At 49.9% G+C, this 20,404-nt stretch overlaps 4 protein-coding genes across 5 annotated transcripts; 2 read left to right on the forward strand and 2 right to left on the reverse strand.

The window, feature by feature from the left end:
• Positions 1-156: 156 nt before the first annotated feature.
• LOC115392844 (renalase-like) lies at positions 157-3,006 on the forward strand. Its single transcript, XM_030097466.1, is given in 8 exon segments — positions 157-423; positions 513-618; positions 912-1,054; positions 1,157-1,197; positions 1,199-1,316; positions 1,430-1,603; positions 1,668-1,843; positions 1,923-3,006. Coding segments are annotated over 8 exon segments (1,029 nt in total). The 5' UTR covers positions 157-305; the 3' UTR covers positions 2,076-3,006.
• On the reverse strand, positions 2,344-10,820 carry LOC115392842 (phosphatidylinositol 3,4,5-trisphosphate 3-phosphatase and dual-specificity protein phosphatase PTEN-like). The gene is made up of 9 exons (XM_030097464.1): positions 10,157-10,820; positions 9,139-9,223; positions 9,020-9,064; positions 8,899-8,942; positions 8,584-8,822; positions 7,319-7,460; positions 7,067-7,233; positions 6,435-6,656; positions 2,344-6,291 (listed from the first exon to the last, which is right to left on the reverse strand). Exons 1-9 carry the CDS (start codon positions 10,236-10,238, stop codon positions 6,103-6,105), a joined length of 1,215 nt encoding a protein of 404 aa, XP_029953324.1. The 5' UTR covers positions 10,239-10,820; the 3' UTR covers positions 2,344-6,102.
• A 2,085-nt stretch (positions 10,821-12,905) lies between these two features.
• Positions 12,906-17,005, forward strand: LOC115393501 (ATPase family AAA domain-containing protein 1-B). The gene is made up of 10 exons (XM_030098507.1): positions 12,906-12,984; positions 14,508-14,699; positions 14,805-14,903; positions 14,986-15,106; positions 15,271-15,471; positions 15,574-15,680; positions 15,815-15,904; positions 15,988-16,038; positions 16,127-16,257; positions 16,327-17,005. The coding sequence occupies exons 2-10, from the start codon at positions 14,526-14,528 to the stop codon at positions 16,445-16,447; spliced, it is 1,095 nt and encodes a 364-aa protein (XP_029954367.1). The 5' UTR covers positions 12,906-12,984; positions 14,508-14,525; the 3' UTR covers positions 16,448-17,005.
• LOC115393500 (multiple inositol polyphosphate phosphatase 1-like) lies at positions 16,895-20,360 on the reverse strand. Of its 2 annotated transcripts, none has more exons than XM_030098506.1 (7): positions 19,775-20,360; positions 18,852-19,037; positions 18,585-18,779; positions 18,357-18,454; positions 18,074-18,204; positions 17,852-17,985; positions 16,895-17,778 (listed from the first exon to the last, which is right to left on the reverse strand). In XM_030098506.1, the coding sequence occupies exons 1-7, from the start codon at positions 20,172-20,174 to the stop codon at positions 17,525-17,527; spliced, it is 1,398 nt and encodes a 465-aa protein (XP_029954366.1). In that variant the 5' UTR covers positions 20,175-20,360; the 3' UTR covers positions 16,895-17,524. The 2 variants fall into 2 exon arrangements, with proteins under 2 accessions (XP_029954366.1, XP_029954365.1); XM_030098505.1 differs by having other exon boundaries at positions 16,897-17,778; positions 18,585-18,785; positions 18,858-19,037; positions 19,775-20,358.
• Between the last annotated feature and the right edge of the window lie 44 nt (positions 20,361-20,404).

Here is a 20,404-nt window from a genome sequence, read left to right on the forward strand (position 1 = left end):
AACATACCGCGAGTGATATGGAACAGATTAACTGAAAAGGTAAATAGCATATACAGTATATGTTTATATAAAATATATATGAAGTATAACTAAAAATATTTTTGGCGCCTCTAAACCGGATGTGTCGTCATCACTGCCTTTAACCCGGAAGTTCCGGTAGCGTTTGTTTACCTCTCCCATTTGGTAACGCCGGGGGCGGAGTTGACTTCTGCCGCTGAGGAGTCGAACCCATGCCCGTTTGCCTACGTGCCCCCCGCCCAGTGTGTATCCCGGCCCGTGCACCCGGTCCGGCTCCGGTGTGAGAGATGTCCCGGGTCCTGATCGTCGGTGCCGGCCTGACGGGCAGCCTGTGCGCGTGCCTGCTGAGGAGGGAGCTGCAGAGTAAAGTTCACATCGTGGTGTGGGACAAATCCAGGGGTGCAGGTCAGTGCCGTCAGAGCAGAGCGCACCGCTTCACTCCTCTCCGGCGGGGTTTTAAATAAAGTGAACACGTGGCCGTGTTTCTGTCTCAGGTGGCCGCATGTCCACCAGCCGGTCCCCGGACCCTTCTTCTCACCCAGCGGATCTGGGAGCTCAGTACATCTCTGCCACGCCTGCCTACGCTCAGTCACACCAGAGGTACCACACACCTGAACACACCACACCTAATTACCACCACACACCTGAACACGTCACTGTAAATCACAACACGCCTGAACACATCACGCGTAATTACCACCATGCACTTGAACACATCACCTGATTGCATCTCTAAAATCTACCAGCATTCACCTGAATACATCATCACTGTGCTTCCTAAACATCACCCGTTGCCACCTGAACACATCACGATCACTCAACTCTTTATGATACCAACACTCACCAGATGGCCTCATGAGACCTGACTGGAGTGTGTGTGTGTGTGTGTGTAGTTTTTACTCAGAGCTGCTGGCTGCGGGCGTCCTGAAGCCTCTCGACTGCATCATTGAAGGTCTGAAGCAGAAGGACATCAGCTATAACTATGTGACGCCGCTGGGCATGAGCAGCTTGGTCAAGCACTTCCTGTCTGAGTCTGGTAAACACACGCCTGACGCTTCACACCAGAATCCAAACCCTGACTCCACCCCTGCGCCTGATCGTGAAACCATGACAACGCCTTGACGTCTCCGTCCTCCAGGAGCCGACTTGTTCCTTGAGCGTCATGTGACTGGAGTGTACCCGCCGCGGTGCATCGTGGGAGGTCAAGAGGAAAGTGGGCGAAAGCGAGACGTTCGACGCTGTGGTCCTGACGATGCCGGTCCCTCAAATCCTGCAGCTGGAGGGGGATGTGGGACCCTGTGAGAGCATCAAACACACACACAGTCGGCACACAGTGTGTGTTAAGTCATCAGACAGGAAACTTTTAATTGTGATCATGTGTTGAGAGACTCACCTGTCTGTGTCCCCCCAGTGCTGTCTGTCCAGCAGAAGCAGCAGTTGGATGGTGTCGCATATTCGTCCCGCTTCGCCCTCGCTCTTTTCTTCCCTCCGGACGCCGTCTTCAGCTTTCCGTGGGGCGCCAGATACGTCTCCGAGAGCGACTGCATCCGCTACATCGCCGTGGACCCCCGGAAATGCAGATCAGGTGCGTCTCAGCCGTCCTTCTCTCGGCCTCACCCGTAGGTCCTCACCCGTTCGCTCGCCCTCAGATCCCGCCGGCCGCGGCCCGTCCATGGTCGTCCACACCAGCGTCCCGTTTGGCGTGGAGCACTTGGAGGAGGACAAGGAGGAGGTCAAGCCGGTCATCCTGCAGGAGCTCTACAAGCTGCTCCCCGATCTGCCTCAGCCAATCAGCATCAAGTGCCACAAGTGGCGGTACTCCCAGGTGAGTCGGCCGACCGCCACGCCGCCGCCCCTCCTCAAACGCAGGGGTCGTTTGATTCACGTGCGCTCTCTCTCTCCAGGTGCTGACCACGGTGCCGGACTGTCCGGGTCACATGACCGTCCTGAACCAGCCGCCCCTCGTCTGCGGCGGCGACGCCTTCACCCACTCAAACTTCGACGGCTGCGTGGAGTCGGCGCTGAGCCTGCTGGGAGCGCTCAAGTCCTCGCTGTGAGGACGGCCAGCCGTCGCCGACCAGTCGCACGTTTTTCAGTGAAGTTGCACACATGAAGGTTTCCGCTTCGTCTTTGAATAAATTTCAATGTTTGAACAAAGTCGGAGTCGTTGAGTCCACTGAAGGCATCTTTCGACACCGACGCTCAACCTGTCCGGTTTGACCTTTGACCTCCAGTTTCCATTAGGACCTCACTCAGAAAAGCTGATTCAGTTCAGACAGACAGACAAAACAGCTGTTTATAAATAGTTTATTCACCTTTACAGTGTTTTTATTCCATTATAAAACCAAGTGGCATGTGTTTATAATAGTGTGAGTTCTGATTCACTGAAATCAACAACAGATGAAAAATAAACTTTGTTCTCCTGAAATGAAGCCAGCTGAATTCAGAACCAGGTCTGTCAGAGTCCGGATCACACGGGGGCTGAAATGTTCGGGACTATCACAGCTAATGAGAACTATTTTTGAAGGTTTCTGACAAATTTCTCAGTCTAATTTAACCTGAAGCCTGTTTTAAACCCCGCCCCCAAACACTGATTGTCCAATCACAGTTTAGCAGAAGTACATTTTTTTTTTCGGTGAGGAGTTATTCAGACGCTAGCCTCGTCACGATGACCGACCCCGGATGTTAACATTTGCCATGAATGCCTCAGTATTTTATTTCCTCGTGAATCCAGTAGAATATTGTCTTCGCTTTGTTTAAACCACTGAGTGACAGACTCAATTTTCCCCCCCGACAGACGTGGTTGTTGTGAGCGACTTTAAGCAACAATCGGACTTGTGGATCCAAAGAACAGTTGTTTATGTGACAGTCACATGACTCACACACTGATTATATCTGAAAGCTGAAATATGAAACTAATATACCTGCATCTGTAAGCGGAGGGAACCACATGAGTACACCGGAAGGAAAACATGTACAGAAAAGAAAAGGAAGAAAAAAAAAAGTCCGTGTGAGCTTTATTTGGCAAGTTTGGTGACGCGATGTAAACAGAAGAGCTGAAGCAAAGATAGTTTGACTAACAAGGACAAAATGAAGTGATGAGTTCCTGTGCTGATGGTTTCTTTACATGAAATTGAGCCGAGTCAGCAGAAGAAATGCCATTAAAAAAAAACACAATAAACGAATGATTCCTCATAGCTTCACTCTGGTTTAGTTGCTTATTTTCTGATGTTCCTGACACTGATAATGGAAAGTTTGTGGTTGTACAACCGACAACTACATGGTGAAAAAGGATCCAGCACCGACATGGCCTCGAACGCCTGAAAGCTAAATTAACAGAACCAGCGGTTCGCTAACGGTTCGTGCAGTATGTTAACGTCATGGGGGAAAGCTTTGGGTGGTTGTGTGGGATTTATGTTCACATAACCCCCATTACGCTTCTTGAATAATCCAGACAAGATGATCTCTACCTGATGAATCCGATGTAAAAGTTCAAACGACACTCGTATCCATGGTAACTGTTCACACGGCGTCTCCGACAGAAACGACCCAAAGAAAACAGTCAACTGTATGTCTGCTTGGGTAGGATAGAAAGAAGAATCTACATGAGCTCGTTCTTAGGAGGTCTGCCTGACTCGTGTTTTAAAGAAGTGTCCCCAGCAGCCGCTCAAATCATCAGGTCTTGCTCCACCTCACCGATTTCCTACAAAACCTAATTCAGATCTGATGAGGACTCAACATTCGGTCCGATAGCACCAAATAGGAACAAAGACAGGAAGTGTAGCAGTTCGATTGCCTCAGGAATGACGGAGCATCGCCGATGAGCAATGGACGAAGGAACGAAGCACCATGGAGGAACTCGACATCAGGCTAGTTTAGCACCGAAAGATTCACCACGATGAGCTGTTAACACCAAGAGAAGTGATCACACAGAACGCAGCCTATAGTTTACAGCTGGGAACCATCCAGACTCTCACACCCCGTTTTATCTGTAGTCCAAACTCTAGTAGACTAGAGCATGCGTGTATGAATCGGCACAGTCCTGAAACATGTCTCCTTCAGACCAGATCTTCAGTTTCCAAAGGTTTATCGAGCATCACCAACTGCTGGAGCCCAAGGAATACCAGCGAGGACCGCTGAAACACTAGTAGAGCCATCATAATCTCTCGGGTAAAGCAATAGCTTCTGCTGACTTTGAGCCAGGCCAACAGGTTCATACTGACCACGCTTCTTCAGACAACTGTTTCAGGGTGTTACTGAGCACTGATGTGTCTGAGAAACACTCTTCCTGTGAGATCCCAACTCTGAATCTGAGCGGACCCTGGTCCACTCTCAGGACCTGGCCTGACTCCAACACACCGAGAACCAATCAGTCACGGCGGCTTCGTTTGGTGGCCCTCAACATTTCGACAGACTAGAAAGCAGAAACTTGTCTGGCTTGAGTTAGTTCGATCCTGTAAGGATCCAGATTAGATCTGGGATCCATAGAGTTGATTGGAGCATCTGTAATGTTCATTTGATACAAATTAAGCCTTGATATAAGTAAACGTAGCCAGTAAATACGATTAGCCATTTGTGGACAGACTGACTATTCTCAAGCGCCACTTTCATTAACACATCACAGACCAGACACACAATAGGCTAACCCCGGGGATCAGGCATCGTCCGACCAGGTCCAAATGAGCACTCTGCTTCCGAACAACTGCAAACAAAAAGCTTCGGTGGTGTGGTTGCTTCTTTATCACAACCCCTGGTTTCATCCAGCAAGATCTGGATGGATCTGAGCGAGACATTTAGCTTCTGCTTCCATTAAAAATCCAAGAAACCACGCAGGATGCGGACCTCAGAGGCCACCAGTGTTCCCTGTTCACCCGCCTGGCTTCCGGAGACATCCACAGCTTCAGGGCGTCAGTGTTTTACAGCTTCAGAAGAGGAATGGTTACACAGCATGTAGCTTAAAGACTAATACAAGTACAACAAAAAGGTAGGATTCCTGTAAGAGTATGAGATGACCGAAGAAGACGGAAGTCCCGACTTCAAATGTCTGACTGAAAGTGACTGACGGGCGCAGCTAACCATCCCGCTTTCTCTTCGCCATTGTTGCATCCAATGGGGTGAAACTTCTCTCTGTGCGCGAATTCATGTCAAATCCAAATGAGTCCCAACTGCGTCCAGACCAGGTGAGTCTAGATCGGTCCAAACGCTGTGGTTCTTCTTCTGTAGTCCTTCAGATAGTTAGTCCAAATGACCTGCGATTAGCCAGAACTCGAATGAACGGTCCGACCTGGTTCCAGGCAGGTTGGACCTGCCGACTCACCGCCTGAGGCCCGAAACGGATCGAACCCATGGCTCCAGAGTATTTGTACCAGGAAGACCAATTATCTGCTTCTACAGCAATCAGGGGTGAAAAAAAAAATTCTGATTTCAAACAAGAAAGTACTGACTGGTGAGTGATCACAATCGTGGCGTCAGAACGTCAATAAATAATTTGAAGCTCACAGCCAATGTCTAATAAAACCATTGAGCTGAAAGAAGGGCTGGTGATGGCTTTGGAAAAAACAAAACAAAACCCAGTATCGTTTCACAGAAAGAGTTAGTTCACGCTGACGAATGTGACGTTAGCACACAGAAAGAAGAGTCAACACAACGGAGTCTCGTTTCTGCACGGAGCTTACCCAAAGAGTGGAGAAAGGAAAGAAGGATGGAGGGAAGATTGGCAGCTGAAGGATTCGTCCGACAAACACGGCGGCTGAAGTCTGTAAAAAGTCGACTTGTCTTTCAGTTTATTTAGATTCAAGTTTTACTCCTTAATTTTTTTTTCTTTAAATCTGTCCATTCAACGTCTCACTGTCCGCCCACGTCGACGACTCCACCACCCCTCACCTGCTCACTTGATTGTCCAACTGTGAATTGAGTAAAAGATCCCAAAAACTGGAGGGGGTTGTGGGAGTGGGGGGGGTTTGTGAGGGTAAAGGTCATTATCCTCTGATTAGAGCTCTTTGAATCCAGAGTCCCAGCGATCAGTTCTTCCCCACACACGCGCACACACACACACACACACACAAACACAAGCACACGCACGTGTCAGACTTTCGTGATCTGATTGTGGTGGTCGTCTTCGAAAGGCTCGTTCTCGGGGTCTGAGTCCGTGGTGTCGGAGTAGCGGTAGTGATCCGGCTCGTTGTCGCTGACGTCCGGCGTCACCGAGGCCGGCGTGCTGCTGGAGTCACAGTTGGCGCCTTCTTCCACCGTCTTGGTGAAGAACAGCTTCACCTGAAGTATGAAGACACGAGCAACAGCCGATGAGTCAACTACAAAGTCTACGTTCCCAAAAGTCTTCCTGTTTAATCTCTTCGTCCGTTACTGCGATTCTGACTTAAAACATGAACCAGGAAGTGAAGCTGAAGCAGTTTTACCTTGAAGTTCGGGGAGAAGTTTCTGTTGGCCTTGTCCTTGTTGGCCTTGTCCAGGTCGTTCTTGGTCAGCGTGAGAACCAGGAAGTCTCGGTCATTGGTTTCAGTCCCTGTCATTGTCCCGAGGTCCCGGGGGGCCCCGGTGTTGCCGTTCTCCATCTTGTCGGACGTCTCCTCGGGCCCCGGGATGAAAAAGGTGTTAATCCAAAAGTGGAACATCTTTTCCTGGAGGGGTGGAGGAACAAAACGGTTAGGAAAAACCATCAGGTGCCACTGCGGCACCTCTTGCTCGTCCATCAGCAGAGGAAACAGGAAAGATGACTCCAGCTCCACATGGTGCTGCTGGTGCTACAGACGTCGCTCCCTGAGCACCTTGAACTGTCGAACTCCACCCAGGATACCTTTAGGTCTCTCATCCTGGCTGGAGACATGAGGCCACAGAGGGCAGCTGGACCAGAGTTACTGATGGCCAGAACACACTCTTTCCGAGCATGCTCATGGATTAATGTGTATCCAGACGCCATACCTATCAGCTTTACTCCAACAATTGATCAAGCAACCTGAGGACAATCAAGACTTTTTTTTTTTTTTCCAAGGATTGTCTCGTTTCTACAGACGGCTTCGTGAAGACTCACCTTCTTCATCATCTTGTTCTGCTTGTGAAAGAATTCCACCTTGATGTCTCCACAGACCGGCAGCGGCTGCAGGAACTCAAACAGCATCAGCTTGTCCTCGCGGCGGGTGTGGGCCGGGTTCGACGTGTGGATCTTCACTTTAAGCTGATACACCACGAACTGTGGGTCTGCGGGGGGGAAACAGCAGAAAGGGGGGGGGTCACTCGGCGCCGTGCGAGGACCTCGGCGTGACATTGGAACAGTGGGACGTACTGCAGGTGCCCCCGGTGAACATGGGGATGGTTTCAAAAAGCATCTTGTGGAATAGCAGGGCCACGGGCTTGTAGTGCAGCTGGGTCCTCAGCAGGAAGCTGTAGTAGACCACGTAGCGCCGCTGGCTGGGGATGGTGACACCCTGAGCAGATGACACACACACACGTCAGTCATGTGATGTTACACACACACACTTCATGGTGATAAACCCACAAAACTAAACAAAAACAGACAAATCAAATTGTTTTAAAAAGGGAAAAATGGTCGTTCAGTGTTTTAAATCTTGTTCCTGAAATATTTCGCATCTCATGTAAACATTGAATTCACAACCTTCAACCGCTATAAGTGATTTTAAATGCTGTTAAATTAAGACAGGCACTCTCTTCATCACAGTCCCATAAACTCTTGGTGCTTGTGAAGCACACTGAGGGTGATCTGGCAAAAACAAGCTGCTAAGGCTGCAGAGAGGGTGTATTGAGAAGAATCAGTCTTTCACCAACATCGACCAACACAGAGCCAGAGATGGTTTCACATTTAGCCTGCATCAAGGTGGACAAGAATCACACCTCAGCGGTGGCACAACCCAACCAGCACACAGAGGACTCCATGGATCAGAGCTCGACCTCCATCAGCTCCTCAGTGTAAGCAGCATCAGCACTGGTTGGAAGACGACTCAGATCACCAAGAGCTTGGTGAAAAGATGCACGATACAGACAGGACGACTTTAAACATCCCCACATTCAGTTGCATCAGGCAGCAGTGATTCTAAAGGTCAAAGGTAATCAACCTTTTCCAGTTGAAGCTCCTGGACTATGGAGCAACCTGCCACACCACATCAGACAGACTCCTTCTTTATCTCTTTTTAACACCTTCTAAGACACTGATAATGTGTGAGTTGCTTATTTTCTGTGTTCTCTGTACTTGTTTTAATGTACTTACTTTATTTGTCTTCTAATATTGTCATTGTGTTTATTTTGTGTCCACAATTTTGGCTCTCTAAGGTCGTATTAAATCACTTTATAAATGAAGATGGATTGGAAAAATGTATTACTGGGACAAAAAGCTGAATGAAATCAGCTCAAGATCCAGAATCAGGTCCAGATAAAGTGGACTGAACACTTTGAAGTTCTACTGAACCAACATCCTTCTGCAAGTCTCAGCAGATCAGAAGAACTGCCAATCACCCTTTAGGACACCGCCGTTAAGGACATGAGGAAACCATCGCCACATTTTAATGGACAACTGCGAGTGTGTCTCTGCAGTACCTTCTTGTCGCGGGTGCGGACCTCTCCATAGAAGTCCAGCGCCTCCTGAGCTTCCTGGAACTTGTTGCGGTGCAGCAGGTAGGCGCAGATCATCACGCCGGTCCGCCCTTTGCCCGCCTTGCAGTGGATGGCGGCGACGTGCTGCTCGTCCTCGCTCAGCCACTCGTCCAGATCCTCGCAGAACGGACGGATGAGCTCCAGCTGGGGGGGGTTGTGGTCCTCAAACGGGTACTGAGCCACTGCGGGAGACGGGGAGAGACCGTGAGGTCGAGGAAGAGGACAAGGACGAGGTCGTCCCCGGCGACCGCAGCTCACCTCGACAGTTGAACTTGGACGCGTCGTAGTGTCGCTCGGCACAACTGTGGAAAGAACAATAACAGACATCAACAACAACCTAAAGCAGCCTCTAAGATGTTCGTCACACTGTAGCACTCACAGGTTGTAGATCTTGTAGTGGTTCTTGTGCTTTGAGTCTAAAAACCTGCCAGAGAAAACAGTCGTGAACAATCGCAGCGTAAATCCAGTTACAAAGCTTCGGCGGGACTGACGGCTCACCGGACCACGTCGTCGATGTTGTTCCTGTAAACTCCCTCCAGCCGCTCGGCGGGGAAACCCATGGCGATGATATTAGGATATATATCTGATCGGAGCGTTTAGGAAGAACACATCTGCTGCACAGAAATCTCACCTGGCTCACACCGACTTCTGCTGTACAGCTGAGGGATGGGACACTATCTCCCCAACACTTGGATCCATCAGCACTCTGGTAAAGGCTGGGATCATACAGCCTGGACCTGCTTTGACCCGTCTACTGCCTGTATCCTCCTTGAATCATCCAATACCTGGAACCCTGCTCAACTCCCAGAATCCACCAGGACCATTTCTTAACCATTTTATGAGCTTCAAAAATGTTAAAACTTTCTTTATATCAGTTTCCCCCAAAAAAATATGATATGAATGTAATGTTTCTACTGCATTCCAATGCAAATCAAATGAGTAAAATGCATTGTTGTTGGGAACGTTTTCTGTATCAGACTATCCTGAAGATGGGGAATAGCTGGATTTCATGGGAGAGAAAGGTCTCCCGGCTTCTGTGCGCTGCTGCAGCAGACAGCTGACATCTTCTGCGGTGTGCACTGTGCACAGTTGGTGTACACAACAGGAGATATGCACTGTGCACAGTCGGTGGAAGTCACACCTGCTTTTCACTCGTGCTCAGTTTGTTTCAGGATGTCTATTTTTCACTGTGGATCGCCACACCGAGTAATCAAACGTCCCCAGTTGAGAAAGCACAGACGTGTGAATACAGTTTAAAACGACTGAGTTTTCTCTTTAATGTCAGTGTTTTCACTCTTTATCAAGGCTGCTCAGTCGCACAGCAGCCTCCCGTCCCTTCACCAACACAGGCTCAGGTACATCAACACCTGCACTGGTCTCTGGATGGCGTTATTAGCTGCAAATGAGACAATCTGACCTGTCTGAAGATGAAAGTCTGGATTTATGGACAGGCTCACGGTGGCTCTGCCCGCCACGGGCTCAGCCCGCTGCTGGGAACCGGGACGTCAAAGGATACATGTGAGGTCCAGGTCGAAGCCGTCCTCCTGGTACCGCCGCTTATTCCGGCTCACGATCTCCTTGATTAAGGCCGCAGCCATCGTGTCAGTCCCGGGCCTCCGATGAGGTCTGCTACCGGTTAGAAAGCACCGGACAGCCGCTGCCGCTCCTCCGGAGCCTCCGCCGTCTGACTGCTGAGCGAGCAGCTAGCCGGGAGCTAACTAGCCCCGGTCCCCGGTCCCCGGACGGTGATTATTCCATCAATAAATCAGGACATTAAAACGTTCCGGGAGGACACCGGGGATTCTGGCGCCGGGTCTGATGAAAACGGCCCGTTATCCGCCCTCCTCCCGAAGCCCGGTGCCAAGAGATACTCGCCGGCCTGCAAGTGCCCGGAGAGCCCGGCTGTCGGTGCTGTTTTCTGGGTCAGAACGAGAAGGCGTCGGGCCCTCCTCCTCCTCCCTGCTCCCGCTGCGGGCCCGGGCTTCCTGGTCTCCGCCCGGAGACCATCCACGGCTCGGTTCTCGGTGCAAAAACCGGCCGTCCGGGTAGTGCAAGAAGACGTGATCCCGGCCTCGGAGCGCGGCAGAGCGGCCGTGATTAAAAATCTTCGCCAGACTCTGAGCTGAGCGGCACGAGCGGCGACGCACGCGTCAAGGCGGGAGCGGCGGCAGAAGCGGCGACGCACGCGTCAAAGCAGCGGCACGAGCGGCGACGCGGCCAGCAGCCTTCAAAATAAAGTACCTGCTCAGTGCGCTAGAAAAACCCAACAGTCATCTTAGCAATACTTACTCAACACTTTTCTTCTTGATGCTTGTTCATGATATTAATGATGAGAATCGTTTTACATCTCACTAATTCATCACATCCCTCTGTTAGTGTAAACAAAATGCATAGAGAACATAAAGTACAAACACAGTTATCCCTTCAGACTGTGACGGGATAAATATGTATCTGAATGTCTCCCAGTTGAAGTGGATACATGATTTAGTCTCTTTACCAGCCTGGCCTGTTACAGTGGAGTGATGTCGCACACTTCACCTTTTGACTCCACTAAATATTCCAATTGTTTTCAAGGACACAACTTTCTCTTCATCTCCTCAAAGTGTTAATCAACATATGGATATTTTCCTCCTTTCAGTTCGAGTCTAATGGTGATTGGAGACACATTATTTTGTAAGAAATATTTTTAGGGGGGCCAAATGGTGGTTAGTGGTTAGTGATTTTCTCACCTCACAACAAGAAGGCCACAGGTTCACATACTAATTCAGCTTCTTAGGGGTAAAGTTTGTATTTTCTCCTTGTATGTGAGGGACTCTAGTTTTCTCCCACAGCAACCCTACCTAAAACAACACTAAATTGCTCCTAGATGTCAGCGTGACTATGCGATTGTCTGTCTCTCTGTGCTGCCCCGTGATGGACAGGAGACCTGTCCAAAGCGGATCTTCCTCGCCTTTAGTCAATTAGGATTGGGTCCAGTGCCCATCTACCCTGAAAAGGATACGAGCTGTGTAGAACATGGAAGCATCTTTTCTGAGTGCTCCCATCAAACTTCAAGCTGGCCTCCATTCATGTGGAGGTGTGATCTTAGTTTGTTAAACAGAAATGGGTGTTTCTTTGCTTCCAGATCTCCTGTATAATATACAGCAGCAACACTAAAGACTTCTCATGCCCGTTAGAGTCTTTTCTTTTACAAAAATGTGTCTGACTCTCTGGAGTCTTTTTCAGGGACGTTTATGATTGCATGTATGATTTTGAAGTGTTTTTTACAGCTTCATTTCACACATCTCAGTATGAAAAAAAAGCTGCACCAAATGACGTAATGCCTAAAGAACCGCACATTTATTTTGCAGGGCAAGCCATCGGTGACGTCACTTCTTGAGAAAGAGCCGTTGGGGTTGCCAGGTTTGCAGGAGCTTATCCTTCATTAAAAAAAACTATACGATCTGGCAACCAGCCACTATTACATAACAGGCCCCAACACCGGACACGGGAATAAGCTGGCCGTCTGCCATTGAAGGTGTCGACAACATGGTGTAAAGTGCTAAGATTACACTGAAAACTGTTCAAAAAAAGTTGCAAATATAACAGAGAAACTATAACGCCATAATGAATGCTGAAGTAAGTCGACGGGACACAGTGACACCCAATGGACAGAACGCGATACTGCAACCCACACACTGTTCAGAAGAGGGACACTTTTCAATATTAAGTACAGTGTATTAAGTGTTTTACAATTAGAGCACGCAAGTGCACTTTCCACGTTTAACATTGTGGAGTACAATAACCATTGTCAGTTTTCTAAGTGAAAATATTTTAAGTTGCACACAGAAAGACTACACAGAGTATTAGTACTTAGTTTGATATCCAAACCCACACTCTGTTTGTACTATTCCTCTCTTTTATCCCCCAACCCCAACTGGAACAACACAAATGCTCCACCTCTGAGTCTGGTTCTGTAGGGTTTTTTTTTTTCTTTCTGTTAGATTGAAGTTCTATTCTTTTCACCATCCTCTATGCCTATTCAATTGTTTGATTCTCTGTAAAAGTACTTGAAATGACTGATTACACAGAAGATTAATATATTACATAGTTAATGTCGTAAGATTGCACAAAGTGTAGTCGGTTTATACAGTGAAAGTACAAAGGATATAATTTATGCATTCAGGCCATCAGTGTAATAGGAGGTGCAGTGCTGCTTTTGGCCTGCAGGTGGAGGCAGAGAGTAGCACTGGTGGTTTCACGTGCAGTTAAACGCTAAAGACAAAGCAGAAGAAGAACATTGGGTTTTTCACAGCACGAGAGTCTGAAGGCAGAGAGTCTGAGGAACCGATAGCCGGAGAGGAGGTGAGTCTGAGGGGTGATATTTCCGGAGAACCACCGTAACTTTCTCCAGTGGCTTTCGGCGCTCTACGGCCGCCTGTGAGAGCCGTGAGTCCCAGAGAGAGACGGCTCTGTTACCGTTCCACATCCCGGAAGGTCAAGTTGAAGCTAAAGCTAAAGCTAGCAGGGGGTCCCCTGGGATCGTTCAGGGTCCACCTGCCGGTCTCTGCCGGTCCAAACCCTGGTCTGAGGACCTACTGCGGGTCAGAGGAGACTGTCTCCTTTAGCCGAACCAGTGACACTGTCTCACAGTGTCCTGGATCACCGGGGGGTTTCATCCCCAAGAACAGTTTTCTGATCATTGCTCATAAATAATCTGCTGCTGATGGTTAAGTGCCTTTGAGTGGTTTATAGCTATTCATGTTACGTATGAAGCTTTATCTAATTTTCAAACGTGGTTAGTTTCTCTTTCCTTTTTTGTGCTGTTTTAAAATATGAGCCGTCGAACTGGAAGGACCGGGTTTTTAGAGTGGTTTTGGTTTCACTTCAGGAAGACTTTTCTAACCACGCTTTCTCCTCTGGCTGTTTCATGATGATTCATTTCATAAATATAGTTCTTTTTTCTTCTTCTGTACTTACAGGATTTATTCTAAAAGTATATTATATAGAACTGTTTGATCATGCATACATGAATTGTCAGTGAAAGGACACCAAGCCCACTTTCGTTTTCAAATTTACCCACCCTTGGTCTCAGCTTGAAAAATAAATTGAGTACTCCAAAGACCTCTCACATGGAGGGGGCCTTAGAAGCAGAAACGGTAAAAGATGATTTTTTTTTTAATCTATGTCACTTCTGGCAATGAAACCTCTACACATCCTGTACCGATAAGCAGGAGTCTGCTCGCCAGATATTTTGATTTTCCTCTGGTATGCAGCAGATAACACCTGAGGTCACTGATATTGGAGAGTTTGTGAGCACAGGAGAACTCATCACTTATGTGTTTTTTTGAAGAAGAATGCTCTTACCTTCCTTAAGTTATAGGCAACATCTCACTTTGTTTTCCTCCAAGAGAGGCTAAGTATGGAGGGAAACTCGTGAAAAAAATCTGATCATTGTTTTCAGAGATTTTCCAGTGTCATGTATCAGGGCGGGCCTGAGGTGTGAGGTGGGATGGTTTTCTTTGTGGCTCTTGGCACATTTTGTGTTGTCTTCCCCTGGTGGTGATGTCTCCTGTCTGTAGGAACATATAACTGTGAATAGAAGAGTCGATTTGAGCGACAACATTGGATGTGTTCAGACCAGGCGGACTTTAACACACTTGTGTAGAACACGGACGCTTACAGCCACTTTCACCACCTGGAAGATCAGATGATTGTTTATTCTTCCTGCAGACTACTGTACTCACTGGAAAGGACACTGGAGGATAACCAGAACCGTGGTTAAATGAAGGAGCAGCTGCAGGGAGCTCCTGCGTTATCTGTGCCATTTCTTCTTTTTTTTATTTTCCATTGGTCTGAGTCTGAGTTTGTGTGTTTTGTGTTGTCAGATCACATCCAGTCCGACCATGGTCATTAGGGAGGTCCCGGCTGATCAGCTCGCCCGTCCTCTGGGCAGAAACGAGGTCATCGGACTGCTCTTCCGGCTCACCATTTTCGGAGCCGTCACCTACTTCACCATCAAGTGGATGGTGGACGCCATCGACCCCACCAGGAAGCAGAAGGTGGAGGCTCAGAAGCAGGTGAGCCTGTCAGTTCATGTGCTGGATGTACGTCACAAAATCACGCGAGGATAAGGAGGGACAGTGGGCGTGGCCACTCACTCACCTCTGATTGGCTGTTTGCAGGCAGAGAAGCTGATGCAGCAGATCGGCGTGAAAAACGTGAAGCTGTCAGAGTACGAGATGAGCATCGCCGCTCACCTGGTGGACCCGCTCAGCATGCAGGTACGTCTCTGCGGCGTCTATTCGACTGGCCGTCAGCAGATGTGAACTCTGACCTGGTCGCCTGACGCCCGAATGTTCTCAGATCACCTGGAGCGACATCGCCGGCCTGGACGAGGTGATCACCGAGCTGAAGGAGACCGTCATCTTACCCGTTCAGAAAAGACACCTGTTCCAAGGATCCAGACTGCTGCAGCCGCCGAAAGGTCAGAGGTCACTCACATGCCAGCTGTGTTAAGAGTGTCACTTCACAGAGGTTTAGATGCTGCGCAAAATACTCAGGGAATCCACAGGAATCTCTGAAAAGAAGCAGAAGTTATGGAGTTATGTACGCTGAGGGTATGGTCTCGTGCTGTCGTCATGGTAACAGGCGTGTTGCTGTATGGACCTCCGGGATGTGGCAAAACACTCATCGCTAAGGCGACGGCGAAGGAGGCGGGGTTCCGCTTCATCAACCTGCAGCCGAGCACGCTGACGGACAAATGGTACGGAGAGTCCCAGAAACTCGCCGCCGCGGTGTTCTCCCTGGCTGTCAAACTGCAGCCGTCAATCATCTTCATCGACGAGATCGGTAAGGAACGAACACACACACACACACACACACACACACACACACACACTCTTTATCCAGAAAAAGTCCTCTGCCTCTCTGACCGTTTGTACCTCTCAACAGATTCGTTCCTCAGGAGTCGGTCCAGCTCGGACCACGAGGCCACGGCCATGATGAAGGCTCAGTTCATGAGTCTGTGGGATGGGTTGGACACGGACCACCACTGTCAGGTACACACGCACGCACGCACACACACACACGTAGAACCTGGAAGCATATGTCTCCTCCAGAGTTCGAACTTGTTAAATGAGAACTGTGAGAATGGAGGCGTGGAAGTCCCTGCTGTGACCTCGGTGTGTGTCAGGTCATCATCATGGGAGCCACGAACCGGCCTCAGGACCTGGACTCTGCCATCCTCAGGAGGATGCCCACCAGGTTCCACATCAACCAGCCGGTGCGTATCAGCCGGAACGGAGACCGGACGGCAGCGTGCCGCAGACCGGACCGAATCGCTGACGGCGTGTTTCTGTCTTGCAGAGCTTGAAGCAGCGAGAGCAGATCCTCAGGCTGATCCTGGAGAACGAGAGCGTAAGAACATCTCCAGCTCTGCAGACCACCAGGTCCTTCGATGGCCTCCAGACGGTCCTGATTCACTTCGCTGTCGTTCTGCCTGCAGGTGGACCTGTCAGTGGACCTCAGCAGCGTCGCCGGTGAAACGGACGGCTTCTCAGGAAGCGACCTCAGAGAGATGTGTCGCGACGCCGCCTTGCTGTGCGTCCGGGACTTCGTCCACACGCAGAGCAGCAGGTAAGGATCCCGGATGTTGACGCTGCGGCGGCGGCCGCGGTGGCGTTCTCACCCCGTGTGTCTCGGCAGCCCGCTGGAGGACTACATCCGTCCCATCCATCAGACCGACCTGCAGAAGGCCATCGCGAAGATGAAGAAGTCCAAGTCTGCGGGAGGACACGGCCTGCTGCTGCACGCCGCTTTGGACTGAGCTGCCCACAGGACGCCGGTTTGATTCCCACAGCTTGTTTGAGACGGCGCTCGCCATGTGTTTGTTCCGGTCAGCTGACTGCGGGTGTAGATACGGAGGCGGGTCTGGAGGCCGCCGCTTTCTGCTGAGGTCTGACGGAGCAGCTGGACGCCGCCGACGCGCCATCCTCCGCTTCAGTTTTCGTCTCGCTCTCTTTCGGTTTCGCTCGTTTCGGCCTCCACGTACCACCGTTACCCATGAGCCTCGGCTGATGTTGCCATGAAGATTACAGTAAAAACACAGCTTTTATTGTGAAAAAAGAAGTTTAAAGTTATTTTTTTCTTCTGATTGGAGGTTAAAACAAATCAGCTTTTCTTTTGAGTTCAACCTGTTTGGACAATTTTTAACCATTTACACTGGAAAATTAAGCAAAAAAAAATATTTGTGAAATGGTTGTTTTTGTGCTTTATTTTTATCCTATTTGAGTTTTTTATTTAAAAACAAATGATTGTTTATTCATTGATCTGTTAAAAACAAAAGAGTCACTGTCGATGTAATAAACTCACTGTCATTGATTCAGTGTGTCTTAGTTTCTTTTAGGGGAATAAACGCACTGAGGAGTCATTTCTCCAGGTGGATCGATACTGTTGGAGATTTTGTAGAGTTTTGAAAAACCTTTTATTTAAAGCTCTGAATTTTTAAAGAGGAAAAAAAAAGGTTCTTAAAAAAATATCCTGATTTTGGCACAAAGACGACCCGTTGGACCCTGGGAGACACTGGACGTCGTCCTGGTGAGTGTCGGAGGGTTCGAGTCCGAACAGCTTGAATAAATTAAAGGTGAGGGGTGAAAAACAGAGGATGGCACAAGATTAAAGGGCCAGTGCAACAAATGAAAAGTAATAAAAAAAAAAGAGCTCAGATGGAAAAAAACAAACCCTGCGCTCTCAGATGGTAATGGACCAGTTCGGCGTTGCAGACTTTCATCATGGTGACTGCTACTGTCTGAGGCGCCCAATGTCTGATCCTGTCGAAGTCTGGACGCTGCTTCCTGGGGGCGGGGCTAATATCCACCAGCTCTGGCGGCTCCGCCCCCTGGTCTCAGAGCTCGATGTTGGGCCCCCGGCCCCACAAGATCCCCTCGCACTCCTGGTGGAAGTCGCAGCCGTCCAGCAGGTGGCGGTACGTGGCCCGGACGTCCCGGTACAGCGGCGCCTCCTCCGCCTCCAGGCCTGGGAATCGAACCGGGGACTCGTTGACGAGCAGCTGCAGTCTGGGGCCCCGCTGACAGTCGTACAGCACGAAGAGGAGGTTGGCGGCGTACGGGACGATGCGGCTGGTCCGGAACCGTCGCCCTGCGGCAGGAGACGTGTTCATGAGCCGAGAATCACCTGAGAGGTGACTGAAGCGGCGAGCGAGGCTTCTTACTGTGCTGCGATTGGTAGTTGCTGGCAGTGGGCGGAGTCTGGTCTTTATAGAGTCCCAGCAGGGAGAGGAGGGGGAGCAGCGTCTCAGCATGGCCCACCAGGATGGAGGCCGGCTCCGGGGACGCGTCAGTGGACCTGAGGGAGAACCGCAGAGTGAGCCATGAACCAGAACCAGCTGACCGCCCCTCACTCCCCACCCCCACCCCCACCCCGTCCCTCTGACCTGCGGGGCCGACCGGCTTTGTCCAGCGACCTGAAGATGTGGTGGAACAGCGGGCAGCTGGACATGCTGTTGATGGCGTGGCCGTGAGAGCGCTTCCAGTACTGCTTCAGGTCGGACTTATACTCCAACACCTGCAGACACAAAGCAGGTCAAACTCGGAGCAGAGGACGTCCAACAAACAACCAGCACCACCAACCTGAAAGGATTCTGCAAGATTTAACACAAACGGTTGAGATTAAACAGCCATTTAAAGACACCAGTGTGTTGCTGTCGTCATGGTTACCTGAGCGTCACTCTCATCAAACAGGAAGCACCATGGCGAGTGAACGGATTTGATAGACAGTTCATAAGAACACAGGAAGAAAGCGGCTTCCACCAGCTCTACGGGACACACAGAGGGACATGAGTCATGATTTCAGCAAAACATACAAAGAAAGCATCAGAAAAATTAAGGAAAAAAATACAAAACTGCTCCAGGAATACGAACACGGACCAGAGCATGGCGTCTTACCGGGCGTGAGGCGATGCTGAGGGAGTCCCAGCCTGCTGGCGACCTTCTTGACCACGGCCTGCATCTCCTCGCCCTTCTCAAACTTCTCCACCTCCAGCAGCGCCGAGCGGTTCTTCTCCACTCCCTCCACGTATCCGCGGCAACGCTCGAAGAAGCGCAGCAGGTGGTCGTCCACCTCGTGCTCGTAGACCGGGGTGTCGCCTGCGGAGGTCGAGGTCACGTCAGTCACACCGCCCAGGCCGATATCTCCCAGCATGCCTCAGTCGGCCTCACCGTGCCGCCGCAGGCCGTCCTGGAACGCCTCAATGCTGTCGACGCAGCGGGGCTTGGAGCTGGTGAGGAAGGCCACCCTCCTCTTCCTCACGTTCTCCTCTGACAGCAGGGTGGGAAACAAGGCCCGCAGGCGGAGCGCCAGGAGGCGGAGCTCGTCACGACCCTTCATCACCAGGTGACCTGAGGACGCAAAAAACAACGTGAATACCAAATTTCATGATGAACTGACCACTACTGTACACACACACACACACACACACACACACACACACACACACACCAGATTTAATCTTATCGAACAGTCTAAATATTTCCAAGGTTAAAGCGAAAGATGTCTGATCGTCACTGTGTGTTTTTTTCAGAATACTCTACCTGTGTACAAATATGCTGAAAGAAATACCAAAAAGGTACTGTGGTGTGTGTATCACTGTAAACAGTTGTTTTAGTTACAGAGGCTTTACTCTTGTCAGTCAGTTAAGGAAGCCGAGTCTCCTTGAGTTCTCACACTAAAGAAATCCCCACTGTGTGGAAAAAATTCAACAACTCTAAACAGAAAAAAAAAAAACAATCCAAACTTTTAGATACAGTATGTTTGGTATCCTCACAAAATTACACGAGGAGTTCCCCAAGGCTCCTTCCAGGGCCCACCTCTATTGAACATCTACCTGCTTCCACTGGCTCAGCTTGTAGATATCATGTATGTGGTGCTGCATCAATAATCTTTTTCATTAGACATAGAGATTTTCTTATCTTTTCTTTTTCATGAATGTTTTCTGATATCTTCATTAACTCTTTCTCAGCAGCTTTGTAACTTCTAACTCAAAGATATTTTCAGTCACTTGAAACTTAACATTTCTGCCACATTTCGGGAGATTTTTGTGTTTCAGCAGCTCGGTGGGACCGTCCCGGTGTCTCACCGTCCATGTCCTCGGTGTACCACGCCTCCCAGCGGCTGCGGAGCTCCTCCAGCCAGCCGTCCGAAGCCCCGGAGCCTCCCGCAGCCTCCCTCCGGACCAGCTCGCTCAGCTGGCGGATCCTGCGGATGTTCTTGGCGGTCGGGTAGCGGCTCCCGTGGCGGATGACGGCGGTCAGGTGCACCGGGGAGCAGCGCTCGGCGGCCGGAGCCCGGAGGACCGAGGCGTTGACGGACAGGCCGTCCCGCAGCAGGTGGGGGTTCACCTCCTCGTAGCGGGTCTTGGTTCCGAAGTGAGCGGCGATGTGCGGGATGTGCGGGAGGCCCGGGGCCGACGCGGCGGGGCAGGGCGGGCAGAGAGACGCCAGCAGCGCGCACACAGCCCGCAGAAGCGCGGAGGACATGTCGGCGAGTCGGCGGAGGGTTTCAGAGGATCCCGGTCCGAGCGCGGGGATGTTCCGGGTGTGTGAGGACACACACCGAGGCTACACGAGCGGCTTCAATAAAAAACAAAACAAAACAAAAATTTAATTACTAATAATACACAACCCTTTTACAACAAACGAGAAATGAATAAAGACAGAGACACACCAGGGTGACGCTATTTTACAGTAAAAAAAAAAAAAAATCACAT

The sequence above is a fragment of the Salarias fasciatus genome, chromosome 8 (genome assembly GCF_902148845.1).
Source record: "Salarias fasciatus chromosome 8, fSalaFa1.1, whole genome shotgun sequence".
Classification (NCBI taxonomy): Eukaryota; Metazoa; Chordata; class Actinopteri; order Blenniiformes; family Blenniidae; genus Salarias; species Salarias fasciatus.